The 13,855-nt window shown below is 33.6% G+C and overlaps 1 protein-coding gene across 19 annotated transcripts in view; it reads right to left on the bottom strand.

Moving 5' to 3' along the window:
- Positions 1-13,855, bottom strand: part of SLIT2 (slit guidance ligand 2) — a 258,771-nt gene that overhangs the window by 26,024 nt on the left and 218,892 nt on the right. For 10 of the 19 annotated variants that reach the window (XR_005256917.1, XM_038136577.1, XM_038136593.1 and 7 more), the window contains 6 exons: positions 13,566-13,729; positions 11,291-11,323; positions 8,379-8,503; positions 8,147-8,244; positions 6,606-6,745; positions 2,757-2,783 (listed from right to left, as the gene is read on the bottom strand). Coding sequence is in view for 18 of the 19 variants with exons in the window: in XM_038136577.1 (XP_037992505.1) it covers positions 2,757-2,783; positions 6,606-6,745; positions 8,147-8,244; positions 8,379-8,503; positions 11,291-11,323; positions 13,566-13,729 (587 nt within the window). In the remaining variant the exon portion in view is untranslated. The remainder of the gene's footprint in view (positions 1-2,756; positions 2,784-6,605; positions 6,746-8,146; positions 8,245-8,378; positions 8,504-11,290; positions 11,324-13,565; positions 13,730-13,855) is intronic. The other 9 variants (XM_038136585.1, XM_038136588.1, XM_038136591.1 and 6 more) reach the window with 3 other exon arrangements.

Below are 13,855 nucleotides of genomic sequence, written 5' to 3'. Positions count from 1 at the left end.
GGCTTCTTAATGTAATAACACATTGCTAATTACGGGCAAGTTTATAAAGAAACAGGTTTAAAATGACCCTTATTAGCAAAGCAGAGTTTGATATTCAAAAAAAAAAGAAAAAAACAAACCAAAACAAAAAAAAAAAAACCCAAAAACTAGACAGAGAATCCAAAAGTGACAGTAGTCAGTTTTAATTATCAAAATTCAGGTTTTTCCTAGGTTATTCCCTCTTCCAAAGTCGAAATACCCAATACCGACCATAGAATAGAACAAAAGGATTTTATGTGTGTGCTTATAGATCCATTTCATCTTCTGAGCTTAGTTAAGCTATACTGTGAGTCAACATCTGCAGTGTTTCTGTTTTATCAATTAAGTATCACTGCCTGACTCTGTTTAACACTGGTCTCTGTTTAATACTGTGACTCAAACAGCCAATAGAATGCAGCAGGGGTTTGAAAATGACAGTGCCATTTAACAAACTATATGCAGAAAACTGCTGCATTTTTATTAAGTCTTCAGTTTGATGTGCAGTATACAACATGAGTTATTTCAGGTCTTAAGCTCATCATTCAGAAAATACAAATAAAAATATTGATTATATGCAGGACAAAATTTCTTAGAATTAACAATAGCTTGCAGTGACAGTAGAATGCAGTTTATAATCATAAATCTGAACTTTTTTGGAATTTAATTTCAGAGCTAAATTGCTGGGCTATTCCCATCTTTCAGCATCACATAAGTATTTTTAGCTATCTCCCATGCTTGTGGATCTCAGTATAAGATGGAGCTTAGTTTAATTTAGTTTAGTTTAACATTTCCAGTTTTTTTATGTTCACAGTTTGTTAACAGCAAAAAAACCAGTAACTTTTAGGCAGGTAAACTTTAAGAAATAAAGGTAAACAGAAGGGTGGATCATAGACTAGAATGAGCCAAGGCAGTGATAAAACCAGAAGCAGGTAGTTCAGCTTGCCACAAATATAATGTATATTTACCCTTTATGCAAATGCAGTAAAATTATTTTAATACTTGGGCTTTTAATATGGAATAGTAATTTAAAGTTTATTAAGCTAGATGAAATAGAAAATTTTATGAGTGATAAAAAGCAAGAATAACAAATGCATCTCTTTATTCTAAGCATCTGTAACACGTGCAGGTCTTACAAGGGTGAGAATTATGATTTAATTTGATGGAATTATTGAACTTTTTATCAAGTTTGATATCACATGATTTGCATTTGATTACTTGCATGCTAAAATTTCAGGAAGGTACTTATCTGATTACCAAGTGAATTCAAAGTACTAATGCAACTCCCTTATTGCAGTGGCAAGAAGGTTGTGTCTAAGTCTTGCATAAACTGAGATAATTGGTTGAAAGGATCCCTTTTTTTCGCCCCTTATACTGTCACAATTCAAAAGATGTCTTGCATGATAAAACTGGCTGATCCTCCAGGCACCTCGTAGACTATTTTCCATGTCCTATCTAATAACTTTCATGTTCAGCTGGCAAGATAATATAAACATGTATCACATACACATCTGCTTAGTCTTGGAGCCAAACTTAGTTCACATCCCCTGGATGTTTGATAATTTGTTTCTGAAGCATTTGTTCTTTCTATAACCATTAATTTTAATATGTTACAGTTCACACTTGATAATAAACACGAAAAACAGCAGGCTATTTTTGCTGTCCAGATGAGTAGTAATAAAATGCAAATACAGCAACATGTCTAAATGGAAGACAGTTTAAGCATGGAAAACCTGTGGCTGGAATAATTTTCTGAAAATGTCTTATACTCTGCTTCAGTTACAGAGAAAATTTACACCACGACTTTAAGTTGTAGGTATTATTCGCCAGATATCTGAATTTATCAACATAGATATTAATAAGGAACATAGATTATATAACTGGAGTCTTGCTCAACATGTTATTTCATGGATAATGAACATATTTTTATTACTATATATAATATATTGCTTCAAAAACTGAAAATATATTTATTACATTAATGGCAAGTATACAACAAAATTATTAATTTGCTTTTAAATTCAAATATGCAACTTTATAAATATGCTGCCATTAACTATGCTGGATCTCAGATTGTATATATGATCAGATTGCAGAGAAGATGGTTTATCTCTATTAGTGTGTGATAGGTGTTAAGCAGAAACTTAAAAAAAAAGAAAAATCAAACACCCAAAGCTAGTGTCATAAATCTCTTCAATATTACCTTTCATCCACCATAGCCCCAGATTATTATGGTCATTTCAGTTTCTTTAGAAATTTACAGAAAATAGGAAGCCACAGAAATGAGGAGCAAGATGACTGCCATTTGATACTCCAGCATATTTTCTAGTAACAGAATCTATTGAAAATACTAAAGCAGAACAGTGCTGTAATACAGAGAATACATTAGCATGGAACCAAGGGATGGTTTTAAGGTGAGAAGAATAAGGATTTCAGAACACAATAATGTGAACCTTTTTTCAGTCCTATATCAATGTCTGCACAAGTTTTTAATACATCTGAAAAAAAGACATGAATGCAGTGTTAAAGTACTCCTGCACAGTGATCTGCATCTCTGACAACATTCTTTTGACATATATTCACAGCAACAGCCAAGTGCCTAATTTCAGGATTTGCAGTGAGCTTTCTAAGTTATATCTATATACAATTTGGTCATTTGTAATAACTGAAATCCATGCACCTTTAAGAATAGGAAAGTGAGAAACCAAGGTAAGTGAAAATAGGTTTAAAAGACAACTGACCTTTTTCCACTTCATTCAGATTAGCAGCTTGCAGTGACAAAGACAGAAGAGACAAGAGACTTTTTACATTGTAATACAACAGCATAGCACATTAAGCTAATGCACAACTATAGCAGCAGAGAGGTTGATAATAGCAAACAAAGCAAGCTTCAAAGTCTCACCTCCAGCAGAACAAAACAAACAGAAAGGTAAGAAGTACATGCCACCAGTGGTGTAAGAGAGGTTTTACTTCTGGATCAGTTAGTTCTGTGATCTAATGACTGACGACAATGAGCAAGAGAAATGATTATCTGTAAACTATAGAATGTACATAAAATGACCTGAAGTTTACTAGACTGGGGTTAAAATAAAGGAGATGGTAATGTCAAGAGAATAGCAAGATTAAAGAGTGCAGGACATAGTGAGGTATTTTAAATGTTTTATTTCTCCAGGTTCCATCAGAAACCCTGAATGTCTGTTGATTCCATTTGCTTACTGTTGTGTCACAGTTACAGTCTGTGATCTTAAGAAAGCTCATATTATAGTGCAAATACCATTCTTTGTCTCTCCACCTGTAACTGTGGTGGTTGCTGTAAAACTTCACTGAGGCAGAGCAAAACAGATTCCTGTTTCTTATGCAACAACACAATAAGCTTTCTAACTGCTTGTTTTTAAGACAACACAATATAGTTGAGAAGTGTTGATTTTCAAGGGATTTTTAGAAAAGTCAAAAAGAAACTATTAGGTTTTACACTGCAACATTCTTCGCAGTTCATTTTGGGTTCTAACAAACCTTCCACATAAAAATAGGACTTCATAGAAGAATGATTTACATTTCATACCAGCATGTTTCAGCTGATTTCTTCCTTATACTGTGCTGCTGAAATGTAAAGAATATTTGCAGGTAATCATTCTCCCAGGAAAATAATCTGGGCTGTGAAATTACATGTTGAGTACATATATGCTGTGACATGTTGAACAAGGACAATTGAAAATATTGTCAACCTAATTAAAAGAGAACATGACAAGCCTGCAGTAATATTTTCCTAGTATATACACTGTGCCACTTATGGCTCAGAGACTTTCTGAGCAAGAGATCAATTCCTCTGATTTTAAAAATCTTTGTATATACTGAATATGAATATATAGCCTGTTTTCCTGATTGTTAAGCTACTTTTGGCCAGCTAGTACATGAATTCATTTAGTGAAAAATCCTTTCATAAAAAGCAAACATTAGAAATAAGCATGTCTGGTTATAACCTGTTAGAACAAATATCATAATCCAAATGTTAACAAAGCTCCCCATGAAAATAACTGTATACATACTTGACAGGGATTCTGTTATTTATCTTTCAACTCAGGTTAAAGGCTTGAGAAAAATAAAAGTTCTAAAAATTATTTGATACCTCATACACACTTGAGGCAACTATTACTTTATATTATGAACATTACCCTTTTGAAATCCTGATGTGCCCAGACTGCTTTCAGTCTAATTCTTAATACTGAAGGTTATTTATTATGTAAGATTGTGGATGAAAGCTGTGAGGACCCCTTGGCTAGCTCAATGTTTTACATTTTCACCTTATAACTGATTTCAAAAATCACTCAAGATCTCACGCATTGTGTCCTATTCTTAGATGCTTTGTATGATAGACAGTATATTGTAGAATTCTGGACTTTGTGTAATGGAAAACCTAAATTTTTACTACAATTACTATAAAATGAGTTGGGGCTCTAGTGATGTATTTAAGAGAGAAGCATCTTTTTAAAATAAGTGTTGAAGTAAGTCTGATGAGCTATTGTAAATTCTCAACAGTTTTTAACTGGAAGCTTAAACTTACTGATTAGAAATAGATTGTTTTGATTTCTTTTAGAGCTGGTGAGAAGACTCTCACCTACTCACGTGTCTTACTGATGTCAGTAGATATTATGAGCAGGCATTGCCTCTATAAGACTCATTGTATGATTATGGTAAAATTATGCACAGATATGAAACAAATTTAAAAATGCATTGTCTTGTATTTTGACTAAAAAAGCACAACTGCAGTACAAACATCAAAAATTTTATCAATGTTTATTCTTTCCTTTTTTCTCTATCCATAGAGGTATATTGAGAAATGCTTCAATTTTTATTTCAACTGTAAATTAAAAATTTACATTTAATTTACAATACTCCAAAAATGCAACAGGCACACTTAATCAAAGTTTTAGGCTAGGATATATAAACAATCCTTTGTATCCACTTTGTGGCTATTTAATAAAAAGCAGTCCTTCCCATGGTGTCCTGTGAATCCAGCAACCAGACTCTAACAGCTAAAGGCACCCAAAGTAAGGCTGAAATTGTAGAAATGAGCAACACGGGTAAAAACACCTGCCAAACTGCAGAGGAGGAATGCACTTGCAAGTGATCTCCTATGTAATTGGTATATGAAACCTCCTAGCATGAAGCCACTGAAGAGCAATACTGGATTGATGTGAATTTGCTTAGCACTCTTCCAGCCTACACAAGAGAATACCTGATCCCATTCTTAAAGGAGATAGCAACAGATCCCAGAGGAGCTGAACTTGACTCACCTACACCTGAAATATTAATTGTAGGAGAACTGCTGTTTCTACTTACTGAGGCTGTTACCTGTTGTTCCTTTCCAAGGCTTGAACTGTCATTTGCACTTAGGTATTAAGGTATTGGTACTCGGAAAACAGTATTTTCTCTTATGAGAAGATTATGCCTGTCCTTCCACATAGGGATCATCCATGTATTGTTAAATAGATTTTTGGCTTTTGTATTGCTTTAGATATTGTAGCTTATCCTGCATAGGGGAATTTCTACCAAAAATGTACCCAGAATAAGTACTGGATGAATATCTCTATTAGATTATGAAGTTGTATTTCTTATACTTGTGCTTTAACATCTTCACTAATTGCGCTTTCCCAATATTTAAATACTGACTTTAAATTTGAATGCCCTAAAACAGGGGAGCAATCCAACAGTCTGTAGAACTAGTGATGGAAACATTTTGGATGAGAAAGGATTTACCTGTGTTTTCAATAAATGAAATTATTCATGCATTTACCTCTCCTTACAGCTTCCCAGAGCACAACTTTGATCAATTAAAATAAAAATATAGGATGATTGAGCAGAATTAATTCCCAAACTATGGTGGATGTTACCTTTCTTTTTTATGCATTTCCAATCGTAATTTAAACTCTATGTTCTTCTAGCGGTCAACTATCTGATAGAAAATAGATCTGTCTAGTTAGAAGTGCTATAAAAATATCAATGCAAACAATAGATCCTACTTCCTCCATGCTGCTGTTCCAACTATCCTCCATTCCCACATGACAGCAAGCAAGAGATCCTCTGTCACAAAGAGAAGGATATGCTTTGGCTTGCCTGCCAACTGAAGAAACAATAGACACTTGTCTTTTTATTCTGAGCAGGAAGCATCACACTGAGTATTGATATCTCTGATGGAGTACAGGACAGCATCCAGGGGTGCCAAATACAGCTCCCCAATGGTACAGACAAATTCTTTATAGTAAAATGAGGATTAAGGAGAAAAGCAGAATATTTTTCAGATTTCTACAGCTACAGACGTCCTCCACTGGAGTGTCTAGGCAAACAGTTAGGAGGGGCACATTTTGAATGACATTTTAAATATAAAAATGCTGTAATTTCAAAACTAAAAAAGGAACTAATGAGCGGATATTAAATCCAGTTTTGACTACAAACTATACAGGAGAAAAATACGGAGGGACACCTGGTATGAAGTCAGTTCTAGAGCAACTACTAATACACCTGCAAAGTGGAAAATATTACTCCTCTGCTAGGAATTCTTGAATTACCTGTGCTTCCTCTTATACTCCTACCTGTATATTCAGGTGGACAGAGGCAAGTATAGTTATTAATTCCATCCACACAAGTAGAATTGTTTTCACAGTCATTGTCTTCACAGTCATCAACATTTACTTCACAGTTTTCACCTTCAAATCCATCTGCACAAGTGCACCTGTAATACAGAAAACCAAATAACCACATGGACATTTTAGGTGAGGAGTTCCAGACAAGGAGTTCTGTAATTAATAGAATTAAATTAGCATTTTAATATTGCACAACAGAACATGGTTGATATAATGTAAAATGTTCTTTTATCAAACAATCCCAAAGTAGTTTTTATATTTTAAATTACAGAAAAATGCTTCTAAAGCCATATCTTAGTCTTTAATTTAAGGACCCTGCTAGATTAAATCATGGAGCATTCCTTTTGAAAAACATTCTTAATTTAAATTGTAAGATTGTATTTCTTATGAAAAGTGATCCTTTTGGGTTTTTAAGGTTAAATCCATGGAAAATATTGTGGAATCAGTGATTAGTATGTAATAGTAGTTTTCCACAAACATTCAGTTAAATGCACCAATATTAAACTCTTTAATATACATGCATTCACAAAAAAAACCAAAGCCTACATAAATTCTACAAAGCAGTAATTTATTTTTTTGCTTTTAATCATGTTTCTGCAAAACAAATACATCAAAATAGATAGTGAATGTAAAAGTCACTCAAACATGACTGCACATACATTTTCATGTAATTTGCACTACCTATAATTTCTGAAGCTTTCACTATAAGATTGCTTTGATTTTCAAAATATGTAGTGTTCAAACAAACAAATGAAAAAGATCAAATTCTGAGGCATGACTATGTCAATTTAAATTCTTGAGGCATAGTATTAAGATGTATACACTTAATTTTTAATAGAAGACCATTTAATCCTTGGGCAGAATTTGGATTAAAAGTAAGAATAATGTCATAACGAATTGCAGGATAATGAATTGTATCTTTGTGAAGTGTCATTTCTAACAAGCTTGAGGTGTAGATTATTAAATGACTAATAATCTCACATAAGAATGCTAAAGAACTTTATTTCATAATTCATGAAGTACATCTGGAGTAATTCTACTGTGTGATTAAATAACTCAAGATTAAAAATGCTCACAGCATGTTTATCTGCTGGCATAGTGAGTTTCAAATGAATCATTAATTTTCTGTTTCACTGGGATTTGCATTTTATCATGTACATGCTGTCTGTTGAAGTAATACACACAACAACAGATGAATTATGAGATTTTTTTCAGCAGGGATCTAGCTAGCTATTAATTAACATAATGGAGTCAATACTATGCTGTCTTGACCTGATATGCCTCTACAAATCACAGTCATTTGTTATTGTTTTTAACAGATTCAAAGCTCTAGAAGCTTTCCAAGCATGGCAACATGTTCTGAAAACATCCAAAGTACTAAAATGTGCCTTTGTGGTGCTCTTATCAGCAAACCTAAAGATTAACACCAATTAGTTTACCATAAAAATCTCAGTAGTTTTCCATCCTGTTATTACAATTAAAAAACCTACCAGAAACCATCTTTTTCTCCTTCTTTCAAATGACAAGTTCCACCATGGTGGCACGGGTCACTAATGCAAGCATGAATGGGAATATCACAGTCTTGACCCTACACAGGGAACAACAATTATAACGTAAGAAGAAAATACACACACCAGTGGAAGGGAGACAAAGAATACTTCAAGGTTTTTAAGGATAAGCTTACATTTCAGTAAGCTTTTTTCCTCCTCATGCAGTACCTACCTTGAAACCATATGGGCATGTACATCTGTAGAAGTCAACTGGATCATTATTGCAGGTTCCATCATTTTTACATGGATTTGACAAACAGGGATTACACTTTGCAAGAATATTAACATCCACAGGCCCTTAAAAATACAAATTGGATAGTCAGAAACAAGCAACTATTAATTTACATTGAACACGATCTAGCTGACACGTTGCTTTAAATTTTAAAATTTATATTTTAGACTTTATGGTGTTTCTATATTAATGAAATGTTGAACTGTCCTTCATTTTTTGATGCAACCAGATAAATATGGGATTGGATTTTTGGTTTAAGTACCACTTCTCAGTTTTTGTTAAGGAGCTGACACCAAAGTTATTCCCATATTCCTATCCTCTGAAAGCTGTAGAGTTCTGATCCATGATAATTACCCTTCCTTTGTATTAACAAAATGAAGAACACAATTTCATCTTTTGTTTTGTTATGGAGTAGGAATTGTCAGTAAGAAAGTGGGCTATCACAGTTTTCAATCCTTTCCAGAATGGTGTTACTGAGAACACTTCTTTAAATGCATTTTTGCTGTAACATATTTTTTTATCTGCAGGATCAAATAGATGGCAAAATGAAATGTTAAATTACTGTAAATTCCTCGAACATCTGCAAACTGTAATGTAAATTGCATTGTCCAGGCTATCTCATCATAAATAGCTCTATACTGTCAGTTCTGTGCATTAGTGTGTTAGCTGAGTCCACGTAGACTGTGCCTCAAACCTATGTGCAAGTGAAGAGTGCAATCCATGCTTGCAGTCTAGCTTCTTCTATTAATGATTATAATGAAAGAAAACAGAAATAGAAATCGACAAAACCCTAAGTGTCGGAACCCAGACTTGAGCTTTGATTTACACAAATCTTATCTCTGTTATACAGCTATTTAGTAGGTTTTCTTTCTCTGTAGTTTCCTGGTTTTACAGCCATTTTATGGTGAATTTTCCAAATTTTCCAGTTAGGAACCATCTTCTTCTGAGGTTTTTTTTTTTTTTTTTTATCAAACAACTGAAGAAATCACTGGTTACTTGTTAGAAGTTAGAAAACACTTGTGTATGAATAATTACTAATATTAATAATTTTTGTGAAGTTTGATTACTGTAAGAGAAAATGGGTGACTTTGTAAATTGCCTATTAAGAGCATGAAGATACATTCTCTATCACCAGGTCTATGGCCTGATGACAATACTGCCATCAGTTTGATTCAGATTTCCCCTACTAAAAAAAGCTCCAGTTATCCACAGATCAACTGCACTTTTGAAGGAACAAACAGTGATTTCTTCTAAATAGAAAAAAATCCCAAACTCCTGGGGCCTACTACAGCAAATGCCAGATAGCTCTGTAACAGGTTTTACACAAAATGAGCCAAACTGCAGAGTTTTCAAAGCTAGAAGGGCTTTGCTTTGATATAGGGCTTTATTCTATTTTTAAACTTAGATTGCTTAACTTTCTTATTTTTCTTTCCAAATTAATCTCACATTAATTGTAGAGAAACTGGCCTGGAAGGAAGCCATGTGATTGTAAGCATCCCGTAGGGAGTGTTAGACAAAGAGTGGGTGACCCTTTAATTCTTTTTTCAATCTGCAGTTGCTGGTATCCTTCTGTGTCACAGCTTGCAAGCAGAACACAGTAATGTGTGATGAGGTGCTCATTGCCAAAGCTGTAATCTGTAAGGACCATTAATTTTTTTTTCTCTTCATTATATTATTTTGAAAGAGAAATCTACCCCTGGTCAAAGTATCTGCTAGATCAGCACACAGGAGAGGTAGAAAAGTTGAAACAAACATCATAGAATCAACATCTAGAAATTCCTGACTGTACTCTGAACTATTGCTGATTATTGAGTATATTAAGAGGTTCTGTAAAAAAAAAAAAAAAAAAAAAAAAGTAAAAGAGGTACACATACAAAAATTTGTAGTACTGTGCCGTAGCCTGGGAGTCAATCCTTCCTTCTATTTATTCTGAATATTATTTCGTCTTTTCAACTTTCCATGCAATAAAATGCTAATTAATTGGCACAAATTAAAAAACATTCAGTAACTAAGCTTTTGTTCCCAAATGGATTAGCACTCTGAATTTCACTTCCAAAACAGAGACAGAAAATGAGAACCTAAATCTCAACAAGAGAGTAAGCAACATTATCGGCGTTTGTACTTTATTTATTTCAAATGAATATATATCTAGTATCCAATAAAAAATAATATTTTCATTTATCATTCTTCAGTTGTAAGATCAAAAAAAATGTAAAGGTAGTTTTGGAACCTATTTTCATTTTCACTATACTTTACTTTTATTCTTCCTGCTTGCATGTGTTAAAAGACTTGTATATGAAAAAGAATTTGGTTTATAACCCTTTGATTAGTTTAATTTTTCAAATTGTAGACATCTATGTTCTTGAGTAAGCCCTGAGAAAAAAAAATTCTTTTGTAAACTAAGAAAAACTGACAGTATTTTATTGACATAGATATATACATGTAGCTAAGATATTTTAGGAAAAACCACGACACAAACCCTCTCAAACCAGCTTCTAAAGAAACTTGTTGCAAGAAAAGCTTTGAGCTCTGGCATTTTTTGACTCCTCTTTCATATTGCCTCTAAAGCAGCATTTACACTGCTAATAAAATCACCAATTTTAATACAATGCAATGGAAGTAATAATTTCAGCTAGATAACACAGATTTTAAACCCAGACTTTCAAAATAAAACTGCTCACAAAATATACCAAATGATGTATCATGAACAATCATCTGTAAATTCATCACAGGGGAAACAAACAGTAGGCATGCATGTCTTAGGAAAGAAGTCTGCTTGAGGTACACAAAAGGAAGGTCAGAAGGTCTGTTCTTAAGCAGATCACCCATTCCAGATCTACTTATAACCTTACCTGGTATCAGAAAACCACAAGGCCCTGGAATCTCTAGAAGCAGGGCAAGGATGATAAAGAGGTAAAACATTGAGAAGCTGTTAGAGGCCACATTAAAAAGAGGAAAGAAAAAACCCACCCACAAATGTAGGAAAATAACTCAAAGAAGAAAATATTAATGGATGATTGCTGCAGTAAAAGAATTCATAAAATTAGAAGAAGGCAAAGTGATTTTGTTGAGCTTTATGACTGAGATCAGACATCATTGTAAAATGCCATTTTCACTGGGAACTATTCACTATGTGGGTAAAATTCAAGCACCCAATTCATTATCAATTGAATCCACAGATAGTGACAAGAGGGAATTACACATTACTCTTCTCCTGTAAATACATAAACAGTAGCAGACCATCAACAGATATTCTGAAAACAGCCCTTTTCTTCATAGGCAAAAATTTTGGTTCTAACAGGAACATAGCATCCTCCTAATCTCTATGATTCAACAGTTCACTTTTAAGCAAAGGATAAAATTACTTATCTTTGAGCAACAGACTCAAAGTGCCTTACAGGGCCATCATGTCATTGAAAAGCTGCTGATTTGCAATCTGTAGTTATGAGCATCTTCATAGGACAGTGACAGGAAAATTATTTTCCTTCAAAGGTGTCCATAACACCAGATCTCCACTCTTGGAAGTGAAACAAATACACAGCTCTTACCCTGCACAATTATATAAAGGATCTTTTCTGGGGGGCAAGAGGAAAGAAGATATAATTTCTGGATTGTCTGACAGAAATATAACAATGATTGTAGGCAGATGTGATACAGTTTGTAAAACTAACAAAGCTAGAAAATAACTAAACAGGTTCCTCATATCCATGCAAATATTCCTTCACTTCTATCCCTATGACAGTGTGCAATAACAGCTTATCTGCAATACTGTTCAGTGGATACTGGTAAAGAAAATCATCAGACTGGACAGCAAATGTCCTATATAAAATGAGGCTAAGAGACTTTGCAATAGATGAGTGTCATATGCAATGAACACTGCCATGACCTCAGAGATGTACCGCTTCAAGAGGGATTCAGAGGGAAAAAAAAAATCACAGTCATCCCAAGTAACAAGATGGCTTCCACTGGTATTTATATTAATTTTTTTTTTTTTTGATGGGAAGTTTAAGGAGAAAAGACTGACTAGAATAAATATGCAGTAAAGAACAACTTTGGATAAGACAAACTCTGACGAAGTCCCATTGCTTTGCTTTTTTAAGAACAAAATGACAAAGGGATAAAGTTCATTTTTGAAGATACATTAAAAGATGAATAAGTCAAAACAGCTTCAAGATTACCTAGACACTGAGAATAAGTTACTTCTACAAGACTAAAGATCATATTCATCTGATGCCTCAGAAATCACAAAGAGCTTAGTAATGTCTTACAAATATAAGAACACTTTTTTTTTAAAATTGGATTTTCAGTGTTTTTAAATAAGGACTACAAAAAATGAAGTCACAGTAGAAGCTTTCTCTGTTTTCAAATCATTTAAGAAGGGATAAATCAGTGGAATAGAGAATGATTTAACAATAAACAAACCAAGTCCTCACTTGATGTAAGCAAAAGGGTACTTTTCTAAAAAGTAATAGCACAGTTCAGAAAAAGAACCTAGAAACTAACAGACAATAATATAACTTGTGATAAAAATGCCAGCAACACTGGTACCAACATGGAGTTAAATGCCCTGAGACACTGCCTGTTTAACATTTTAGATCAAGACCTCTACAGTGGTTATCACATTCCTTTATCTACCTTTATCTTGGTTTGGTTTTGGCCTGGTTTGTTTTGTGCTTTCTTCTGAAATATCAGAGACATATTATACATTTAATAGCAGACTGCAAAGATTACTGATCTATTTACAGTTTTCATGGTGAACAGCTTGCAGGAAAAATGCTAAAGGAAGTTCAGATCTTTAAACTCTATTCATGACTGAGGCAGTGCAAAGTACCTGTGTACATCCTGTACTTTGATGTACTTCATACATCATGAGCAATACTGTACTGCAAGTCCAAAAACTTTTTTCTCTATTTATTTGAAAAGAGATAAGAATTAAAATCTTGAAAATAAATACATTTCCTGAATGGAACCAATGGCTATATTCCTAAGTATGGGTAAAAGTGAAAAGGCTGAGTTAAGATGTTAAAATAAATGTATTTTGAGTACAAAAGAATCGTAATTTCCACCTCAACTATTTGTAAAAATTAAAAATTGATACTTAGAAGAGAAAAAAAACAACAACAGTACCTTGGCAAGTAAATTTCTTAGAGGGAGTTGTGAGAAGAAGTTTATCTGCCATTTCTCCAGGACCAGCACAACGTGCAATACCAGGTTCTTTGTACTCTGATTTTACCCAGTCAGATAGCCACTGCATATTACAATCACAATAAAGAGGATTTGCACCAATAGCCCTATAGAAAAAAGACAAATAAAAAAGAGAATGAAGTTTTAAATGGCTGCTTTTTAAAAAAGAAGCCAGAAAACAGGTTGGCAAAAACCATTCAAAACACAAACCTACTCTCCCATGACAAAAATGC

Source organism: Motacilla alba, chromosome 4 (genome assembly GCF_015832195.1).
Source record: "Motacilla alba alba isolate MOTALB_02 chromosome 4, Motacilla_alba_V1.0_pri, whole genome shotgun sequence".
Classification (NCBI taxonomy): Eukaryota; Metazoa; Chordata; class Aves; order Passeriformes; family Motacillidae; genus Motacilla; species Motacilla alba.
The sequence above is the reverse complement of the archived record's forward strand: the minus strand, read 5'-3'. Positions and strand labels throughout refer to the sequence as shown.